Here is a 24134-nt window from a genome sequence, read left to right as displayed (position 1 = left end):
TCCAATTCAAAGCAGTCAATGAATGAATGAGAATATGACTATCGCTTAACTTGTGGTGAGAGCTGTACATAATAATTAAATACAACAATAACAATTTATTATTATCAGCTAACTTTTGTGATGTTTAGTTACTACATACACTGCTCTTTTAAAATGGCAGGAAGAAGAATTCAACATTTCAATTTAGGGTATTTTCACTGTTTATTTTATTCTCGTAAATATTATTTTAATGATGTCTTATAATTTGCTGCCAAAATGACTTTTTTTTGTTCATGAATATGGCGGCGCTGACGTAAGACCGTCTAACGTCGGTAATAGTTGTCTTAACAGATATTGGGGTTTTCTATGTCATAATGACATTGTAGCCAGTTGGAATCGTTTTGGAATGTGCGGTTTTAGTTTGTTTTTTAAATCAATAGTTGTGAATGAAAATATTAAAATTATATTCATTTATTATATTTAGTACGAAGATCAGAGTCAGAAAAATTGACTTTGTATCTATTTTCCGCACATTTTTAACGTTTGTGAAAATACCCAATTATTTACTTTGTGGTAGTAAATAATTTTATGTGATGATAGCTTTATATTGATAAATAGACATGTTAACGACATCAACTTACTAACTGAAATTTCAAATATATTTTGTAAAATTATATTAGGTACACAATTTGTAAATTTGTATTGTGATTACATATTTATTGCTGCCAGCTCAGAAGTAAATTGATTTGAAGAAAAAGATTTAATTTGTGAATTTATTTAAAAATACATTTTATTGAAAGAATTGAATGAATTGCAGATAATATATATGTACCACAATGCATATTTTATTATAATGTGGTAATTTGAAGATTACACGACAATGTAATGTTTATGTATAGTGTAAATAAGACATTTACATAAATTAAATAGGTACATACACAAATAATGTTTTCGTAATATAAGAGCAAACATACTGCAAATACCTACTTGGATACTTTAAAAACAGAACAAATTTTTTTTTTTAAATATGTGGATAAAAACACAAAAATAAAACATAGTAAGTCACTTTATTATGAAAATACAAACATATATCTTACTTACTTTAGTTACCTTCAGGAGTGATGTTTAAAATTGTTTGTGATAATCATCAGATTAAAATAACGTAATTATAAATGAGAATTAATTCATTAATTAACTAAGAAGTGAATACACCGTCAAGTAGTTTAAATCAGAACATAAAACCTAACATAAGCCAAAAGAAATCAATTTAATAAAAAAATAAATTAAAATGAAAACTTAAATATTATTATGGTATCTACCGCTGAACCGAAAAAGTAGATTATAAAAGCCATACTTTCCGTTTCGGTGTTTTTTACAAATAAATTTAGTTATCGACAACCAATAACACGAGGAAAACTATTATGACCTTAACAAAACAAAAAACAATTAATTATAAAAAAACATAAATTAAAAGCGAACATCTAGAATGAATAAAAACAATAAGAATGTCAAGATAACATATATAGTATTCAGAAGAAATAAAAAGTGTTTAGTTTCCTTAATTTAAGTTTATAGTGGTTATTGCTTTGGTTCTAGTAAAATTCATCAGTAACCCAAGTTACAGAATAAAGCTTCATCAACACTGGAATAGTGGGCAACATATTATTTTTTTTGCAAATGAGTTTGTATTAATATTATGGAGTAAAGTGACTAACTTAATGTGACAATTACAGGAAACATAATAAAGTGATGAACTGATATTCAGCCAAAACTTAAACATACTTACAGTATGAACGTGAATTCAGTCGACATATTAATGTTACATTAAATCTAATGCAGCTTAAGATATGGTTTATCTAAAAATATATTTTAGGCAAGTTATTTTGACTGCAAATATTATACATAGTCGGCAGTACTTTTTGAAAGATTAGCACTATGTATTGTAGTTATTCATTTGTCCCTTGAACAAACATATTGGAATAATAAGTATTATCCAAGACGACACGGAGCTGAAAGCAGCTGACTAAAATTAAGCAAATAAATATTTCAATTTGTGAAATTTAAGTAGAAATCCGCTAATTAAAACACGAGCAGATTCCACATGTAATAAATAAAAGGATCTGGAAAAGGTATCTCAACCAGAATGTGAATATTCAAATGAGTTAAAGCTTGTACATTAAATACAACACTATGTACCTACCTAATTAATTTAACACAATAAGGCTTTTATACAACAAATACATCTTATTTGTTCACAACAGGCGCTGGCGGACAGATGGGTTAAGTGACAATTACTTTGTCTCATGGTGAAATTAAATTGAAAGGTGATTTGTGGTGTTGAAAATTGTGAAAACTGGCACTTAACATTACAATGTATTTGTTTAAATAGTGATCAATATAAAGTTTTATATTTTCATTAAATTACTATTTGTTTATTGTTTAGTAAAATAAATAAAATTCTTTTATAAAGCAATAAATAGAAAGTTATAAATTTGTGATGATTTGTAGTAATTGGATTGCTTAGTAAATACAGTAAAACATCTTTTTTTACGTTTTTTAAAGGAATATTAAAAGAATGTATAAAACTAGGGAAAATGTTAAGGTAAAGAAAAAAAAAAAACTGAATTATTATGTACCGAATTTTCAATTTATAAAAACCATTAGGGTGAAACTACGAAACCGTAAGGGTTGGTTTACCTCGTTTTAAACGGATTACCATTGTATTTACATGTGAATATCATAATAAAAATTTTACTTTGCAGAAAAAGGCAGATCCAGGTAATCTAGTTTTTTAGTTTTAGCGATAATTTCAAGTAGGGTCTTACTTGAAATAAGACAGTTTATTTTTATAAATCATCAATTGCAGGAAATATTTGCATAAACAGCAGTAACGGCCATGCAATTAAAAAATATTAACCCTAAATAAAATAAATAAATATGGACAAAATCCATTTTACGATTCTTGGTATGTGAAAATGTATCAAGTAGTCTGTTGTCCAAGTCGAGACTCTATTATTATTAACCCGGGAGTAGTGAGTGGCGTGATGACAAAACAAGACTGAAGAGTTACCATATCACATGAATTTATGAGATCATCAAAAGAACATTCAACAAGTACTTAGTCGGGAAAGCCTTCTCTGATCTAACACCGGACATGATATTTAAATATACAAAACATGTGTGCGACCTCTCCTGGAACATGCTTTCCAAATATGGACTCCATGAGATAACATTCAAATTACATACTGTGAAATTAGATATGAGCACATTAGTATTACGCTGCCTGCTCATTAAATAATAATAATTAATGTAGTCAAATAAAATCAAAGGCCATCTGACATATAGATCAATTGCCATTTGCACTGATGCCAATGTAAAGAATGAATTGGGACTTTGGCATTTTGGCATAAAAAGCAGGAAAATGTGAAAAGGGGAAAACGTAAAACTGACATTTTACTAAAAACATTTCAAGAAAAAGGTTTTCACAATCTCAGCACACAACAAATCGATTTTATTTATTAAAAATACCTTTTTATTTCAGACATAAGAGAAAATTAGTTCTAGTGTTCATGGCTTCGGAATATTTAATGCAAATTGGTGAAAAAGACTTATCGTCAGGATTATTATCTAGGTTCATTATTATAATTTCAGTCTTTTTCAAAATTTGTGCAAATGCACATTTCTTATTTGAGAGCAATTTAACACAGCGAAACTCCAACTGATGTTTGGTTAAATACATATTACAATAAAAATAGATGCTTTAAAAGATTTTATACTAAAATAGATTTCACAATATTGTACGTAGCTTGTTCATGTTTAGAATAAACGCTTTCCAAACGGCATTCAGTAATGAATAAGCGCATAAAACTAGCGAGGTAAAATAATTGGTTTGAAACTAGGTAAAATCGATAATGAAAATGAATAGCTACATAATATTATTCACCAGATAAAAAATATAACAGCCCCATTGTCAATCGATTGCAAATAATTGCTGAAATGATCAGATTTACCTATTTTCAACCCAAAATTTGAACTAGGCCAGTTATATAATAAATTTTATGGAAAATGAAAATCCTGTTTTTTAATTTTTTAACTTGGAGATTCGCTACGTCACCTGATGTTCTTTCTCATTGAAAGTCTTCGCATCTCTGGCAAGCCCCGGGAACGTCAAAGTCCAGAACCATGAGTTTAGTTTCCTCAGTTCCGTTCCTGGAGCCCACTGCACAGACCAGCTTAGTCCTGGAGGCTCTGATCCTCCATACCACTCCGCCCGAGCCTCCAGATTCCAGTGTCACCAAGTTGCGGATGAACTCTCCACTCCGAATGTCCCACAACTTTACTGTACCGTCGTCTGAAGATGTTATGACAAATCGGTTGTTTGATTGGAGGCAAGTTACCGCTGACTGGTGTTTGTTAGGGCCTAGAATTGTATGCACACATGTTAGTGCCAATATGCGCTATGCAGATGCGTGAACTGCGTAATGGTTCCACCACAAAACAGAACATTGATAAAAAGTTTTAAAAAAACATATCTAACCTACTCTATTATTTTATCACTGTTCTATTATATTCGGTTACCGTTCGTAATAGATGTTAACCAATCCCATCCAAAGTTATTTTTAATGAAACTGATCACAGCAACTGAATTAATTTTTGTGCAAACCAATGAATTTATTGATGTTGTAATTATGACACAAAATTTTGTTTTTGTATTTATTTAATATAAATTAATTCTTTAAGTTTTTTTTAATAATTTTTTTGGGAAATTAATAATGAAAAACTGTAAGATGGCAATGCATAAATTATAGTGGCCAGAGTAAAGGCTTTCGAAGATAGCCTTTACTTACGCCTTAAATTGTGGCGGCTCGGAGGGAATGGATTAGTAAAAAAAAAATAATATATGTAATTTTCAGTAAACTAATGAGATTTTTCGAAATTCTTATTTTGGGATATATGTACACAGTTTTACAGCCTGCGTGTATTTCACACCCCTAGTGACACTCACATAATACATTATTGGAAAAGGAGTCACCGGACCATGTTATCGATTCTAGTAATAAATTTAAAATTATGTGAAACCCACTTATAAGGTACTATAGAAGTTTTAAAAAAATGGCCTAAATTTAACCCATGTAACCACCGATTATTGGCATATTATTATGGCAAGTTTACAAAACGTCTTGAGTGTGCCAAATTTATGTAACATAAATATATGGAATAAATTAAAAATCTATGTGGATCGGAAACCGCAGCAAGCAGTTCATATGTTTCCATATTATTTTGATTTGGCCAAATCGAAAACCAAACACCCATCGCTTGAGTGGTTATAAAGTTTTTTTCCCGGTCCCTTGGAAATGTATATAATTCATCCAAGCTTGGAAAACCTTATAAGCGAGATTCACTATATGAAAAAATCAAAATTTTAAACTAATTTGAATTCTAGGGCAGTTGTTTGTTTTCTTGACAATAAGCTTCAGTTAATGGCTCACAAAGAAACATAATCTGCAAGGACAAATGTGCATAAGAATGTGAAATAATTACCAGACAGTGTGTGGAGGCATTGGCCAGTGATAATGTCCCATATTTTGACAGTACTGTCCGCATTTCCAGAAACTAATATGTTGGATCTAAGCTCCATCCCAGAGGTCAGAGACTGATGACCCATGAGTGTATGCTTCTTGGCACCAGTTTCCACATCCCACACCATAATGGAGGTGTCAAGTGAACCACTTACGACATGGACTCCGTCAAACTAGAAGGAGAAAACAATTCTATAATTTAGAAAGAGTTTATTTGTTTTAGACAAGAACTGCGAAAAAGTTGTTAACAGCATATAGTTTCTACATGCGAATGTTAGCCGTTTCTAAAACAGTCCAATAATCTACTCTCGCCCATCTTGCCCAAATAAAAATAGTCGATCATGATGACCCACACATTGGGAAAATTTCCTGGCCCAGAAAACAGTTATGACCTTCTTTAGTATTTCTTTGATTCACCTGGGGAAGTCTACTGTTTTTTGTATACAGGGTGTATCGGCACTAACCCGACAAACTTCAACCAGCTATTCCTTAGCACATTTGGAGTAAAAAATGTTATGGGCACTTTGCTGTCCGGTAGCATTTTTTTTCAATTAAAAACAAAAAAAAATAAAATTTCCACACTACATCACTGTCATTGGCATTGCGTTTCGTGTTCAACAGCTGTTATAAGCAAGTATGTCAAAAAGCGTCTTCGCTCTTTCGCACACACTAAATAATAATAGTTAAAAATGAGACAAATGGTGCCGTGCCATTTCGTTGTGATTTTAAAAGTGCGCACATTTTGGTACACACGTGCATTATTCAACGGAATTCGAATAAAATATTTGCCAGATGGGTTTTCAAACTTTGACAAAGGATAAAACAGTGGTGACATGTGGTGAAAATATGAATAATAAATTTTTTATTAAAAAAAAACGTTACCGGACAGCAAAGTGCACATAAGATTTTTTACTCCAAATATGCTAAGGAATAGCTGGTTAAAGTTTGTCGGGTACGTGCCGATACACCCTGTATAGTGATGCATCCAAGTCTCATCCACAGTTAAGAATCGTAGAAAAAGATCGATTGAACATCGCTAAACATTGCTGACGTTGAACATTGAAACGTCCATTCGACAGCTTTTTCAAATAGGTATTTATGCTATCATCCAGTTGGGATGGCTTGTTCAGGCTCGACGGTTTTAAGCTCATTCGAACATGTCATACCGCGTGAACCTTCTCACGCAAAAAGTTTTTATTCGACATCAAGCGAACAGCTCGATGTGAAAAAGATTCAAGGTCGATAATTGTTGCTGGATGTTTGACAGAAATTTACAGCAACAACAAGCATAGTTCCAAGTCAACATGTTCGATCGAGCCAAACTGTCTATATATACAGGGTGTCCAGGGGTAAAGTGCACAAACTTCAGAAGGTGATTTTATAAGATAGTACTAGTGTAAGGGTTGGTAAGGAGACGAATGAAAGATGGTGTGTAATATCACATTGTTTATTGAAGCCAGTGTAGATGTGACGATGACTCCAGACCAATGCTCAACGCAGTTGGTGGACGTTATCGGTGGTGAATTTTCCAGGTCGATAGCCAACACTGTAGAAGAGGAGATGGACGGTTGTGGAGTGGTTGCGGTGGTGAAGTCGGTAGCTCGACAGCGTAGGAGCGGAGACCAGTCTGATGACTAAATTCACCACTAGTGGTGAAGACCATGGGTCTTCCAGGTGCTCCAATGAGATAAGAGTCGAAGATGCTGTAGATCTTGACGGCTAATGATGCAAGCGTGAATGGGCTTGCTGTGCGGGGTGGTGCATGGCGCTGTACCGGCGTGCGAGACGGGGCGACCGCCCATTACAGGTGCCGCTAGATACTCGTGTAGGATTGACTGACTTCTAAGTACTGAGCTCTAGCACAGCGCAGCCACACATTTATAGGAATTTCTAAAAAGGTTATTTATACTTTTTAATTCTACCATCATCCCAAAGTTGCGCACCTTACCCGCAGATATATGGGTACATATCTTCAGGCTCATGCATTCTGCGATCGTCTAACACAATATCATGTATTTTATCAATGGTATCTTTAGTGACGACCTCAATGGGAGCATGGTTCATCGTTTTTGGCATGTTTTGTATTTAATTGTTTTTATTTTAAATTATTGCTTCATGGTCAGTAAAAGTAGCGTGACTCTGACGATTGTCAAACGCTAACTATGTGTCGCATACCTGGTTGAAGATCTGTCAGACCTTGTTTTATGAATCATACTTACTAACAATGGAAGCAATGTTAAATTTGTTTTTTTTTTTTTTCATTTTCAAAACGCCCTCAAACTAGCAGAAATTCTTTGTGTAACAAAAATTGCTATCCTAATGTGTTTTCTAACAGGAATACATGAATATTCATTATGGGAGTTGCAACCTGATGATTTTGCAATTTTTCCAACCGTGGATATAAAGCCCCCTTTAATTTAGATTATGTTAAGTTAAAGGTTAAGCTACAACTGTCATTTTTCATATCTTATCAATAATGACTGAACTACATACTTTGAAATAATGAATTTCTCAAACTCGCCATATACATAAACGAAAATTTTGTTAAATCGTGAGTAACGTCATTTTGTACTGCAAGTGTCAAAAAATGAAAGCTTAGACGCCAGGTGTAGACTACTTGACCTCACCAAACTATTGACTAATAAATCATTTTGTCTGTTACTAACTGTTTATCAGAGTTCCATTAAAAAAAGGATAGTTATAATAATTCAATGTTCACTTACATAACACGTTAGGTTAGGCTAAATATTACATATAAAAATTATTTTTTTAAAGACGTACCTGCAGGCTGTACACCCTGTTGGTATGTCCGGCCAGTGTGTGAAGACACTCGCCCGTGTCGGGGTTCCACACCTTGACGAAGTAGTCGTAGGCTCCGCTGACCACGAGGCGGCCGTCGTACTGCACACAGCGTACGGCTGCCATGTGTCCCACTAGCACGCGAAGGCAGCGCCCGTCTGTCACGTTCCACACGCGGAGGGTCGCGTCGCGTGACCCCGAGACCACCCTGCAACACATGCACAAGCATTCTTCTTTCCGTTCTTCAATCTCCTACTTCCGTCATTTGGTTACCGAAATCAACTAAACTTCACGGCCCGGATTGCAGTTTCCTTTGATGCTCCAGATTGAGCTATCAAAACGTATGGCGCAAAGAAAGCAATCCGGAATCACTGTGAAGTTTTAGTGCATGAGGAAACAAGATATTAACCATAAAGTAGGCCTGTAACAAAGGGTATAATGAAACTCTCAGCGGTCAATTGTTTTACATTTAATTTCCACTGTGTGGAACCAAGCTAAAAAGCGGACAAAATTTTTTTGTTTTCCACATGATAAACAAAGATTTTTTGTTAATTTAAAAAAAAAAATTTTTTAGTAAATAAACCAAGAAAAATATTAATAAATATATTTACCAAAATGTCGATGACTGCTATTATATTTTTAAATTATTATCACATAATAATGATGTGAGCTAACTCAGATTAATAAATGACATGAAACCCCCAATTAAGCAAATGACAACTAAACAACATGTTCTTTTTCTTGGATTATTATTATTAGAAATAGCCATTGTCAACGCGATTCCAAGCTTTTGTTTTGGGGTTATATCTATCAATAAGGGTGGGGGGTACAGTTTATTGGATAATTAACTCCTCTGCCATAGGTCACCCAAAGTGTTACGCTGCGTTTGGTGACTTGGCAGAGTTGGCCGGGTTAATGGGGTGAGGTCTGTCCAGGTCGTAAAATGACATCAACAAAAAGACAAACCAATAATTAGTGTTATTTTATATTAAGGTTTTTTTTGTAGATAATGTTGTTTGACTTTAAGCCCTCAAAATAAACACATAAAAACAAATAAGATCATTATACATTTAGCACAAATGGGTCGCAAGAAGAAGAGGTGAAGGATATTAATGAATAATAATAATAAAACATAATGCGTACATACAATCAGAAAACAGGGTAAAATCAACAATACAACATGAATTGCATTAAGGATCTCATATATATATCAATATACTAAAAACATAACGCTAGTCAGAAATATTTTTAATTATCGCCTTAAAAACACTAGACTTCATACCCCATTTCATGTATTTGCTCGCATTAATCAATAAATTAATTTTCACAGGGGAATAAAACTTACTCCGTGATATATTTAATTTCAGTAACATCTTAAAAATCAATTACATATATTATGTGGTATGCAATAATCAATGATCGGTTATATTCACTACGGTGTGGGCGGCTTTGTTAGTGACATTCATACATACATGTATAGCACTGGGGATACAGTTTATTCGCGCAATGTTATAATATAAGTGTTGTATCATAATTGAAAAATAAATAAATTAGATTTTATTAAATGAAAGACAATTCATGGTTACAAATATCCTGACTATACAGACAGGGACATATTTGACTTACTTAACCAGTGATTTCAGACATTATTTGGATTAAAAAATTTAATGAAATTTTGGAATCAGGTGACTTTTCAAAATCAAGCAAAAAAATCTTTCTTTTACATGTTGTCACTGGTCACTCAGCCTAGTAAATGACCAACCCATCACCCTGATCCTAACTGTCCAATACCTACTAATATTATGTTTTAATTGTTTTTTTAAATGTCACTGGATTCCAAAACTTCATGTATATTTTTTACTCCAAATAATATCAGGGATCACTGGTTAAAATAAGTCAAATGTCCCTTAATAGCCTGTGTTTGAAAACTCCTACCACAAGCATTATAGTGGGAAATTGTTGTTAGTGCAATGATAGAGCTAGCAGAGATATTGAAGCCGATGCATTAATCCACTCAGTTACTAACTGGTCTACAAACGGTACGGTACAGAATGAAATCTTGTATTCAAAAGAAAAGTGGACACAATAGCCTGTACATGTGCAGTGGCGCACAAGTTAAATCAGGGTAGGCACTGTAAGCAGTAGGAAAAACAGCGAATTAATTGATAAACAAAACTGTCGCTAAGAATTGCTAAGCTGCTTTAGCCGAAGTTAATTGGGATTAACCATCAAATATTCACATAAACCCTTCATTTATGCATATTTATAACAAGCCAATTAAAGGATACATTGAAATTGAAAATTTTTTGACTGCAGAATTGCATGAAAGAAAGCCAATATGTATAGCATGATTATTTCATTATTAAAGTTGTTACTAATTAATAGAGGTACCAACAGATGGCACTGAATACTGCATTTGTGATTTGTACCGAAAGGCATGGCCTTTTTCTTCTTCTCTTGAATGCGCAATGCACACACATGTCCATTTTTGTGTAGAATACAGTCAACATTTGAATATGACCATGTGCATCGTTTTACATATTTAGTTCCTGCTTTTGATATGTTATAGTAGGACGGTATGTGACTCTGTATGCGTGAACTGGTGCATGAACTTGGCACTGACATCTTGAATGTTATAATAATGTGAAAATAATATTATCATCAATAGTTGTTAGAATATTATATGCAGAGTTAATAGAAAATTTAAACAGTTCCAGTGGGATATAGCAAGAGTAGTGACTGTCAAATGGTTTTCTAGTTGACACGGTGTGGCAACATGAAAAATATTGCAAGTGTAAAATTTTTTATTAAATGGATTTTGAAATTTCTAATATTTCATGCAACACATTTCTGCAAAACGGTTTGGATGTTTTTGTTTTTTCAACAGATGTTTTTGTTTCGCAAGCAGTATGGTCGAGGTAATAACCTTTCTCATTTATTTTTATAGTTACGATACGCATTATGTAACATGTTATATTTACGCTTGGTCATAATCAAAAAAATAATTTTGCTAACATTCCTTACAATAAGAAGAGAAGCTGTTATTACTAACTTAGCTTACTGTTAATATTTTTTTTTTCTTTCATAAGTAACTATAAAAATAAAATAAAAAAGAAAAACAACACAAATTTGTATAAAGGTTTATCAATCTTAAAATATTATTTGTTTACGGTTTGTTAAAATTAAAATTTTGACAATTTGGAAAATAAGTCATTAAATTAAATGGAAATTGACAGCGAAAGCAAATAACTTACTGTCACAATAGAAAGCCTAGAAAAAACCTATTTAAAATATTAAATGACATTAATATTAGCCAGTTCCAATGCAAAACGGTGAGTAGTCACTGAAAAATGTTAACCTTTTCACTGTAATTAAATCTCACAAAGTGACGCTTTTTCACACATTGCATGCATTTTAGTGAAACAACATGAATCGCACATAGTCACGTAAATCGGGTTAAAAATATAGATTCCAACCAACCCTTGTAATTTTTAGTTAAATTGTCTTAAACAATCAATAAAAAGGGTCAATGAAAGAACATAATCATCATAAATCGCAAAAATGTAGTAAACTAGTAGTAGTAGTAACCTGTCATTGTGGAGGTGCATGCAACGGACAGTGGACGTATGTCCGGTGAGGATGCGTAGGCACGCACCCGTCTGTGCATTCCACACGCGCAGTGACCGGTCCGTGGAGCCGCTGATCACCACGCGTCCGACCATCTGCGAAGACCATACCCCGCCCGTGTGACCTACCAGGGTTTTGAGGCACTGCAAAAATATATTTATTATCATTTGAGAACAAGTGATTTTTGATTCACATGGACCGTAGGGGTACTAAGCAATATTTAGTTAGGTTCCCTTCTTCGTAAACCAAATGTTTCGGAGGGTTCCCTTATATTTCATCAAAATGAAAATTCAACACACCTTTAAAAAGTGATATAGAGTCAGTAAAAGTGATGAAACAAAAACTAGGTTTAATAGTTACTTATGTAACCTATTTAACCTAATTTTTGTTTCATCACTTTTCATGACTTTTTGGAGGTATGTTGAATAGTCATTTTGATGGCATACCCGGTCACCGTTTCGGAGAGAGCCTTGAAATGTTTTTCTTTTTGGGTGTATTTCTTTTTAAATGCATAATCCTACTAAACGAAAAGAATTCTGGGCTGGCCATAAAGAACAATGATTATTTAAATTATATCCCTGTGGCAAATTGAAGATAGTCATTTATATTACACATCAAGGAATTGAAATAATTACATCATGACTAGTAAAACAAACAAATATGACAATAATGTCTAATTGGAGCAAAGGTCCAGTTGTTTCACAGAATTTGAACAATTCATCACAGGATGAGAAGCAGGCGAGTATGATCTACAGACAGATCCAACCATAAGTACAGAAATGTCCATGCGTGAGTACTAAGTTATGTAAACAAATAATTCTTACTCTCCCATTCAGCGCGTTCCATACTTTCAGCGTGGTGTCGTCCGAACCGCTCAGCACTTTATTTCCATAGAACTGGAGGCAGGTGATCACATGATCGTCGTGCCCTTTCAGTATCTTCTCGGGTGTGACGTTTCTTGATTTCCAGTTGACTTCTGTGATCCTTTGTCTCATGTATGTTGACTTCCATGGACTATTTGTCGGAGGCATCAGGCGAGTCCTCTTCTTGATACGCGTTATTCCAATGCGATTACATTTTTCCTTCCACAATAAATTGTCATCCGCCAAGAACCTGAAAATGTATATGATATTTTTTTACAGTGAAATCATCCCTAGCAATTACATTTTAATTACAGATTTAATCTCATAATAAAGTATTCTTCTGTGGTAGGATTAGGAAGGGACTCGTTCGGGAAATAAGTTTATTTATTGAGTTATTTATATAAGTGAGAAATTAAAATACTCAGAAACCATTTATGACTAATTATAAATAGTCACTTATTACTTTTGAGCGTAGAATCCCTCTCATCATAATATTGTGGAGTGACGTTTCTCTTTAATTCAATTTTGATACACAAGAGAAGGATTAATTGCAGATGTTGAAATACCAATAAATAACACAAAAGAATTTGAATAATATGCTTGATTTGTGAAACTTTGTATTGTTGTCATGCGTTTTTGTCATACGTTATTGTGATGACATTGTCTGGTCAATGAATCAGACCCGAGTTAAGTTAATAAAAATTAATGTCGTATCATCGAAATTAGATATTTAACTCGAAATATTAATGGTTACCTCCAATAAGTGCACGTTTGCGATGCCCTCAGCAAATCATCTGGCTCCAGAAAACCGAGCACGGTCAGCGCTAGTTCTCGCGGCAGCAGAGATATGAAGTCCCGTTGGAAGAGAGGCTCGATGGATTGCATCATATGCCGGACTTGGTCGGCGGAGCATCGCTTGATCAACATGTCGATAGCCTTTAACTTTTCCTTGCTAGCCCATGTGTTAAACCTGCAAGCCAATACATTACAACACATATTCCAATACATACCTATACCGCTTGAAATGTGAAAGGGCACTTAAAAACAAAAATTATGTTGAATATTGAAACAATATGAAATAGAAAAACACATGGAAAAAAAAAATTAATAGAAAGCAACCGAGAATTTAACTCGGAAGCACCCATTCAAGTTTAGAAAAGTGTTATAATAGATTTAGTTTCAAGCAAGAATGTCCGTGCTACTGATATTCATATCTCTGTATAACAAGGGATGCGCGATGGCAAGAAAATGAGTGCAACTATGTGATGCAAATAAGTGAAAGACTTATTTTCATTTCCTCTCTTATTCTATATTCGATAATTCTGATTACAGTTCGATCCTGCCGCTGAAAGCTCCGAAGCCAAAAAGACGTCAGTTTATCACAATGGAGCTATAAGTAAAACTCCTTTGTTGGTACAGGTACCTACTTACCTTCCTAACCAATTGCGAATGTCTGGAGGAAATTCCACAAGTTGGTCTTCCGTGCTGCAGCTGCACTGTTTCTTAGAAGAACCACTGACTGATGGACTACTCGGTTTTCGTTTCCGCTGAAAGAATATGAGGTGATTATTCACAAAAAACTAATTGTATTCCATGAAGTGTAATCCTTTATTATCCAGAGGAGAAACCACCAATAATGAAACTTAATGCAATTAGAATCATGTAAATATTGGACATGCAAAAATTGAATCTTTCCAATTTAAAAAATAAAAGATTCATGCTAATATGAGATGTTCAAGGGTTCGTCTCAAATGACACGCCAGTAGTACCAACCCTATCAACATACAACAGGTGATATAGGTACACACACTACATACTGCCAACTGAATGGCATACAGAACACACGGAAATAAATATTGGTAAAACTAGCATAAACTAGTATAAACTCGCTGCCAAGTGTTTTTTGCTGCTATGTTCGATTTTCACCCAATTTAGTTTATGTGTCTTTTAGTAGAGATTTTCCCTTTGTTCATACAAAAAGACGCAAATTGAAGTGTCTGAAATGAATCTGCCTGATGATAAATACTGTAACTCTGTCCAAAACTTTGGCTAAATAAGGAGGAACGCAACACAACATATTAACCCAAAAAAATCACAATAAATTGAAATGTATGCAAAAATTGACATATCATCTAGCTACCCACTTTTCACTAAAATATGTAATATATTATAAATATATGCTATACAAATTTGTTCATTTTAATTCCACACAACACATGAAACTTAATTTCAATTAAGGAATTACCATTTACCAAGAAAATTACTTCCAATCAGAACTCTAGAAATTAAATTTAAAATTAAGAATTTTTACATAAGATTTGTATATAGAATTCCCCCTAACCTTCCCTTTACCTATTTTGAACCAAATCAGTACAGTACTCTGGAATTTCAAGATGGCCGCTGAAATTTTATCAAAAACAATTCAGAAAATGATAAAATACCTACCTATGAATTAGTACATTTCATAAATATTTTAACTTTGTCATTATGCATTCTGCAGTCTAATATATAAAGTGTTCTTTATGTAAATTTCAACTTTGCAAATCCTATAGTAAAACTAGTCCCAACGAGAGCTCCAACGGACGTCATCGAGGTTCGTCCACTTCCTACTCAAGACGTCACATACGATCTCGATGGGACTAGTATGTAATATTCTGTGATGTTATGTACTAAATAAATTTCATGACTTATCCTAAGATTATAGGACCACAAATTCCATTGAATACAAAGGATCCTTTAATTTAATCAAATTGGTGAGTTGGTGTGAAGGATCCTTCAGAGGATTATTTTGGGGGAGAAATGAAGAGAGATTAGAAAAAAATAAGTGTAAGTGAGGGACTTACCAGCACCCGACCCTCCTCAGTCCCCTCGCCATCAGAAGTCGCTATGATTGTTTCTTCCGTACTGGGTTTTTCCTCGTCCGACTCATCTTCTTCCTAAAATTTATTGAAGATATTGACACATAATTAAATTTATCACTTTCTACAAGTATGTCACTTTATTTATCTAAATATGTCACAACCACGCTTCTCTCAAGGTAGATAAAAATAAAAACATTTTGAAAAAATAAAACATGGTTTTGTTGAAACTGGTTGGCAGGAGTTGATATAAACAAAATTACATAATCTAATTTATTAATCTATTATTATCACACTAGAGATTAGTTTGTCATAAAACTTTGTCAGAACCAAAAGGTGACACTAATTAAATTTGTATTTGAAAGGAAATAGACACTTCAGTTACATGAAAATATATCGATTACGTTAATTCAGCTGTGCTTCCAATTTATTACTAAACTCTTCAAACAAATAAAACAATGCTTTGCCAATTCTCCTGGACTGCAATGGTAAAGAGATTTAACTACATACAGGGATGCCGAGCTCCCGCCAAAACAAACCCCACTCGTGTGCAGGTTGACACCAATTTGGTAATCAACTCACTGTTGATTTGCAAAAGATGTTTTTGTAAATTATACCATTTTATTGAATAATTTTATTATGTATTTATCAAAATGTTACGTATATTGCTTAAGTAGTTTCTCCAGAAAAGCTACTTATGATCAGAAAAATAATTTGAAAAAAGTTAATTATAAATAAGAAATCCAAAGATCTTTTCTCGATGATTCTTGGATGATTTGAAAAATCACTTCAAGGGCGCTATATAAATATGTATATAATATTTAGGAACAACTTTTACTTTTTAACTTATTTTGAAGGTTAATATCCATCCCGATAAGACAAGAGACCCTGGACTCTGTTTCATGTTTCGTTTAGATTAGTATTATCTTCTTCTTTAATGATATATAATATAGAGGTATATGTACATATTATTTTTTTTATAAATTAAGGACAAATATTCCAAGGTTACGAATAACCTGACAATATTTGAAAATCTCCTACTACCATCACAGTAAGCAGAAAATGCTAAGGTAAAGGTTACGAATTCCGCTTCACGGTAAATATGGAATGTTTACTTTGAATTAATACTTGAATTTAGTTATATTATTACTAAAAGTTACTATAAATGTTGGGGAACCTTTAATAACGCCTGCTCGAGTCCCCTTTAGAGTTATATCCCAGTTTTCAAGTAGTTTGTGGGCTACGCTAGGTTTGTATAGACTGGTTTGTGATTTAATTCTAATACGATATTATGAATATAATCCAACTCTTGATATGAACATAGTCGCCGTCGGCTGCGACTATAACGGCGCCGCATACTAATTGACATATCGCGTAAGTGACTTAATAAACGAAATTAAAATTAAAAGTGCGTATTTTTCCGTCTCCCCCGACATAATAAATCATGTTTTGAATTAATAAAGCTTAATCCATTTATTTTAAAGTGAAATATTGCGTATTAAGAGTGAAGCGAAATAAGAGAAAAATAATAATGCTACTTGTGACGTGATGGAGGACTTAGCCAGCCGAGGAACTGAACACACTACGCCTGGGTAGAACCCAGGCGCGATGCCAATTTAGCCACCGACCGGTCGAAATATTTCTACAATGCTCTATATTATTACTAACTATAGACTAGACAAATTATTATAAACTTATGGCTAACAGATTGCATCCACCGGTTCGTCAATCACTAATAAAAAACTATATGTACAATGCATTTGACCAATGAACTTGATGCACATATCTTATAATTTATTTAAGTTGTCCTTCACAATAATCTAAATATATATAGTTATACGACATAAAGAAACACAAGATGTCCATTGCAAGGTCAACGACGCTTTCACTATATCTCATGCACTGATGAAATAAAACAATGCATGCAAGATTTATTTTCAGATATTTTATATCACGCATATAAATAGTGTTAATAAAACACTTGTTATACATGTCACTGTTTACTTATCGTTCCTTTGTTTAAACATTTTAATTTAAATTTTGTGTCACACTTTTGTATCACTGTAGTACTGTTTTTTTATTTATTTATATTAACGAGAACTCCTTTCCTAGAACACAAGCACCAGCTTACATTAAGAAAATAATATAATAATGCACAAAATTGTATACTGCAAAATCATGCAATATATGTAAACAAAAAATGATACTACCTAACAAAGAAAAAAAATGACTGGTGGGCAATATACACTATTAATACAAAATAACACATAATAGAAAAGAAAGTTACTCACGGATTCACAGTTGGATACACAAGTGCATATAATATCTTCATCCTCCCCTTCTACAGAATCTGCATCTTCGTAGTCAGAAAATAAAATTGCCTAGAAACAATATACAAATTATATTTGCCATAACCAATTAGGAAAGTGAAAAACATTATGATATAAAAAATATATATTTATATAGATAACAAACGCTGATTCTAAATATATAAATAAGTTTTTTATTATATTTAATTATAGATAGAATAAATAAACCGTTGTTTAAAAGCAATTAACACTACAAGAGACTTAAACGCTCTGCGATTGGTCAGGGTGTTCTGACAGAACATAGACCGCTCCGTCACGGGTCGGTGGGCCGCGTGCATTAAGAATTCAGACAGTTTTGTGTAGCGTGGACTCGCACATGGGTCACCACTGCGGTAATCAAAACTGATATATTTGTAGGTATTTAAGTTAGACGAAGAATATTCATTGAAAAAAATTAACTATTTGCATAAAAACTAAAATTCAGTACTCTCTCAGTAATCCGCCACTCTCGATTTTCTATTATACTGGAAATCAGTGTTTATTTCAGTGCACAAGCGACAGCGTTGTTTGTTTTTACGAAATAACTGTTTTGATTTTTAGCATACTTTGTGCGTATGCGCAACCTGTTGTTTTCACTATTTGAACACTTTTCTAGTTTTTGGGGTGGCGGATTAGTGAGAGAGTAGGTACTGTGCACCTGCGTATAATAAAATGATTTTTGTGTTTCCAAAAAGTAAAAAACTTATCTATTCTGATAATTTACACAGGTAAAATAGCTAATTAACAAACCAATTACGATGCGCCTAACACATACCAAAAATTACAAACACAGTATAGCATATTATCACAAATAAATAGAACAGCTTTTTTCAAATGTTTTTTAAATGAATATCGCACAAGACTATGCAGCCAATGAGACTATGGCATTCCTGATTGGGGTATATTGTGAGGCGGAGTGAAATTGGTGGAGGAAAAGGAGGGTGGTCAGAGTATGTTCCACTCTGAAAAGTGCCGCATACTAGATATATATTATTTAGGGTTTGCGGCCCTTGGGAGGAATTTGACCGCTCAGTCAGGAAAGATTGTGTAAAATGAAGCAAGGCCAACTTACCGGGTGAGGAATGGACATGTTTTCTGTGATATTGTCTGCTAGTTTACTTGATCGTTCTTCTGGTAATTGCGGTGGTTTCTCTGGCACGCTAATGCATGCCGAGTTGCTACAGGCTTCTTCTTTATCTCCTTCCGTCTCTGGATCTTTGGATGGATTCATAGGTGATGTGTCGTTACTATCTCTTTCTTTCACTTCTTTGCTATCTTGGGTCGCAGAACTGTTTTCTGGTTCGTAAAGTTTAAATTTTGGAATAAAATACGGTCTAGTAGGACGAGGAGGGGTTACATTAACTTTAAATACAGGATTGGTGTTCTGACAACAGTTGTCTGGTGTAGATGTTTGGTCGGAAGTACTACAACTGGCACTTGGAATTGGATCGGACTTACAGTTAGAAGTGAGTTCAGAATTAGATATAAGGCTAGAGGAGTTGTGGGAAGAGGTGGCGAGGACATTGGTTATGGGGGGAGGGAAGTGTGAAGATAAGGCGATGCGCCGGGCATCCACGATGACCCCCGAGCACTGGCGCAACAGTCGGTTCTCTTCTTCCAAGTCTTGCCTCTCCAGTTGGTCGATGTGCAGCATGTCCGTAGTACAGTCGCCCTCAGATGACTTCATCTGAAAGGCCGTCATGCACTCATCTTTGCTCTCCACCGAGTAGTTCAACCCAGAACATGAAGGTTCCATGTGGCGTGAGATTCCCTCTTTGTGCTGAAGTTATCATGTAACCCTGAAAGTTTATTATACAGACTCATTGAACTAAACACACATTGCTCTATCCAAGGCCTTGCCATGGCCAAACCTATTTTCCAATCAGCACTGTGCGAACTTCTCCTGTTGTACCAATCAGCAGTCGGTACATATTATACCTAAGAACATTTACTATAGACAATGTGCAAATGGCTGTAAAGAATTATTAATATGACTGTGTATTCCCCCCAGTAGCTATTTCTTCAGAGAAGCCGAGGGTTCAACCCAAATCCAATAATCAGCCACTCGTGAAGCTTCATCTTTTCACCGCATTCCTGATGTGAATATAATAATGTTTGTACACGGCACTATATATATATTTATGTGGGCGGAGTGCAAAGGGCTCGTTTTATTCTCTCACATATATACGCCCGTAGCGGTGAAGAGGTTAATAATTGTGAAAACATACAATTGTGTTATTTTCAGCTATATATGACAAAAACTAAACTTTCACAGACTAAATATAATAAAGGATTGTTTCAAAATAAAAATTGGAATGAAAAAGATGTTAATTTATTTTACAAGCACTTGAGTTATAAATTGCCATTACGCCTAAAAATTAAATTGTACAAAGTAAAGCAATATTACAAGTAATTATTTTTCAAATTGTTACCTATTTTATAAATTATTTCAATTATTGTTTGAAGTATAGAGGGAATCGCCTATGACAAAGGCTGACAAGAATACTATTGGGCCTGAATGATTGTTTAAAAGTGTATGACAATAATCTCTCTGCTCGGCGCAGGCATCTTCACATGAGGAGGATAGGCCCCATAATTATTTGGCTACAATCTAAAATTAAAATTTACAAACGTTAATTGATCCACAAAACAACACAGGTAAGTAGTGCCGTAGTTGAGACATAATCAACATAGCGTAAATACTTTTCAACCTGATAAATATGAACCATTCTGTGTGCTTTTGTTATTATGCACATGGTTGTGAAATACTTCAAAATGTGTCTTCTAACTGAATATGGTCACATTCAGACATGATTGTTTATATTTGTACAAAATGTATATTGGAAGATGTTCATATGCACTGAAGCATCGGCTCGACCCAGCCCTGATTCAAACGTTTCTCTACAAACAATTCATTGATCCGCTCATGCAAGGCAATATCTACAAATAAAGTCCTTGAATTTAAGGCAAACGGCTAGCGAATTTTACTGCACAAACAAATGTATGAAGGTTAATTCAATTTTACACATCACATATTGTGAATCTGCCACGTATAGACCTGCTTTAAAAGTAGTTTTAAAGATTTTTGCACCATTTTTATGGAACATAACCTCAAAAGCGAAACAAATAACTTTCTATTTAGATACAAAATATGTAAATTTCATATCATTTGATTTGACCGTTATTGCTTTGTAAAATTTTGTCAGATCTTTACACGTTTTTGTGAACTTTAACAGTCAATTCATCGATGTTAAAACAAAATAGCATTTTCATTAGATAATACTTGTAAAATAGAGAAAGACGATGCAAAGCAAATCATAACCTTAAAAAAATATTTGAAAAGAAGAACGTCTTTTCACAACGCTTAACTTAATTTCTTTTAATTCAACAGAATGCTGACAAAAGTTTTGACATTTTAAAGAGGGAACAAACACAGAAACATAAGTGGATTTACCACACCTATTATTACCAAGCCAATAACCCTTATTCCAATGAGTTGATTGAGGCAGTAAATAACGTTTTATGAAAATAAAATAACACTTTGGCGTCAATATGAGTGAGTAAACATGGTTATAACAGGTCTGGATTTGGTGAAAAATGTTTAAATGCTTGAATCACAACTAAAGTAAAATAATCACATGGGAATCAAATTGCATGAATTTCACAAATGAAAATTATTATTGTTGTATATAATACCGTAGGAACTTTAACCCTGGGCTCTCAAAACGTTTTAACAAAATCCAATGAATATAAAATCGTTGTAAGAGTCAAAAACCTGAACGAAAAGATAAAAATTGAAATATAAATTGAGGCACGAGTGTGCATAATATTTGACTGGGGTAAGAAATCTAATAATTTACAGCGAATACAAATAATACAGAAAGGAATAATTTAAGTTAGAGGGAGGTTTTTAAAACATTTTTACGAATATGTCAACAGAACCAAGCCCGTAATGGTATAAATAAAACTTACTATACCAAAGAGCATTATGCAAATGTAATTTAATATTTTAAAAATGCTTACCGCTTTACTTTACGGAGCTAACTAATAACTAAGTGTGCTTAATTTTATACTCCTGTAATCGAATTAATTATTCTTATTCATTAAACCATACAAAAAAACCAAAGCACGTCGCCCTCGTCGCTGTAACTTTATTCACAGACAAAATGTAATTCGAAACTCTACTCTTCTATGGACGAAATGCGAGCAGGCTACAAAAGCAAGCGGCTGTAAATTATTATACATTTACTTGAACGGTAGGTACCTAAATAGCTCAATACCGAAAAAAGATAGTGTCTTTATTATTTCCATATTATCCAAATACCTACCTGTTAATTTTTCGATGATAATATAAAAACAGCACTTATGTCAACATATAACCCAAGGTTAGTAGAAAGTATATACTCAACACAGTTTGCTCATACGGGCACTTTCCGGGAAAAAAAACACACCGGACCTCTCCCAAGCTTGTGACGTAGATCGAAGTCCAGTTGAAGTCCGAAAGGAATGATCTTTTCACCACACAATATTATTTTTTGGTACATCTTAGTGAATTTCTACATACGAGTAGAATTAAATTTGATAAAATGTTTTTTGACAGTAACAATTTAGTATACAATAGTGAATTTAAAAAAAAGTTGGGGTCGCACGAGGAAGGCTTAACGCATTATTCATGCATTGGCAAGACAAACAGAGTTGAATTGTTCCATCCCATCCAAAATTATTTTGGTGCTTACATTCCCTGAATTTATTAATGTAGTAAAAATACCATAACTTTTTGTTTAAGTATGTATTTTTTAACGTTATGTTGACATGAATCACTCTAAGTATTTATGAAAAAAAAATTAACTAAAAATATTATTTTTAAGGTTCCATAAATAAATAGTCGTGTTTTTTGGCTTTTTTTTAAAAATTTTATATACATTAACTCAAAAAATTTATGACACAAAACCTAAAATAAAAATTAAAAATTATAATACATTATCATTGCCTAAATTCTGTACAGCTTAGTACTCCTTGAAGAACTCTGGGACCTGCGGTGCTACTTGGCACAGTTCACACTACTTCTTTATTTTTTTAAAATATTTTATTTTAGTTTATTTGTGGAACAAACAGCTTTAAAATTTTTTATAAATAATTACATTTAACATGTTGCATTTACTAGTGAAGTTTCCACATTAGATTAATGTTACATACAGAAAAAATTTTTGCTTCCAGTATAAATGCTGAATTCAAAACAGTACCCCGAGTTAGACTCGCATATTTAAATCTTGATTCCGACTCACTCCACAAGGTGGTCGGTTGTACATTCTTGGATATCTGATTCATCAGACTCTATTAGAATATTCTCGATTTTATTAAGAATCAATTGTCTTTAATTCAAAGTAAAATGAACCACAGACAGCGGGAATTACCCGTAGATTGAAACAAAATTCAATATCGATTATTTCAAGAAACATCCACCCCTGCCAGAATATCTCGATTTCTTTTAGCCCGTCGTCCCACGGGTCGGTAAGTAATCGAAATAAACCGAATAGTGCAAAACGTTCCGCACTGAACTGCGCTGCGGACCGTTACCTTACTATGGCGAATTTTATTTTCTGTGCAAGGTCTTGCAGCATTCGGTTTATGTTGCTTACCGACCCGTGGACCCATCGTCTTCAATACAAAGTAAAGTGAATCACAGAAGGCGGAAATTACCCGTAGATTATTTTTAAAAACATCATTTGATTCTGATCTAGAATGAAAGAACCCTTTTTCTTTCAGCTATTTTAGTATTAAAAAAACGTAAGGTGTAAAAATAAACACGCCCTAAATAATGGCGGCTCGGACGGAATGAGTTAGAGTCGATATAAATTAGTTTTTTTTAACAGTAACAATGTGGTATTTAGTTGTGAATGATAGAAAAAGTGGGGTACGCTCGAGGAAGGCACGGCACGATCAAGTGACACCAATACTTTTGTATGGTAAGTGAAGAACGATTGAAGAATAATGTATAGGAGTCGGGGACGCCCAAGGAAGACGTGGCACGATCAAGTGAATCAAATTTTAATTTTTGTTATTTGTTTTTGGGGTATTATG

At 33.6% G+C, this 24134-nt stretch overlaps 1 protein-coding gene across 1 annotated transcript; it reads right to left on the bottom strand.

Moving 5' to 3' along the window:
• Positions 1-914: 914 nt before the first annotated feature.
• Positions 915-22208, bottom strand: ago (F-box and WD-40 domain protein 7). Its single transcript, XM_089649891.1, has 11 exons — positions 22077-22208; positions 19126-19852; positions 17997-18086; positions 15691-15783; positions 14279-14394; positions 13602-13817; positions 12809-13097; positions 11946-12127; positions 8340-8565; positions 5521-5731; positions 915-4399 (listed from the first exon to the last, which is right to left on the bottom strand). The coding sequence occupies exons 2-11, from the start codon at positions 19807-19809 to the stop codon at positions 4107-4109; spliced, it is 2400 nt and encodes a 799-aa protein (XP_089506017.1). The 5' UTR covers positions 19810-19852; positions 22077-22208; the 3' UTR covers positions 915-4106.
• Positions 22209-24134: the final 1926 nt, after the last annotated feature.

Source organism: Hesperophylax consimilis, chromosome 31, assembly GCF_061612785.1.
Source record: "Hesperophylax consimilis isolate HC1 chromosome 31, BYU_Hcon_1.0, whole genome shotgun sequence".
NCBI lineage: Eukaryota > Metazoa > Arthropoda > Insecta > Trichoptera > Limnephilidae > Hesperophylax > Hesperophylax consimilis.
The sequence above is the reverse complement of the archived record's forward strand: the minus strand, read 5'-3'. Positions and strand labels throughout refer to the sequence as shown.

What these genes read in the sequence shown, in the direction of transcription:
- ago (XM_089649891.1), bottom strand. Translation starts at nt 19,809, where the DNA reads ATGGAACCTTCATGTTCTGGGTTGAACTACTCGGTGGAGAGCAAAGAT. An exon ending in GGAACGCGCTGAATGGGAGA is followed by an intron (nt 12,128 to 12,808) that starts GTAAGAATTATT and finishes ATATTTTTGCAG; the next exon opens with TGCCTCAAAACCCTGGTAGG. An exon ending in ATGCCTCCACACACTGTCTG is followed by an intron (nt 4,400 to 5,520) that starts GTAATTATTTCA and finishes ATACAATTCTAG; the next exon opens with GCCCTAACAAACACCAGTCA.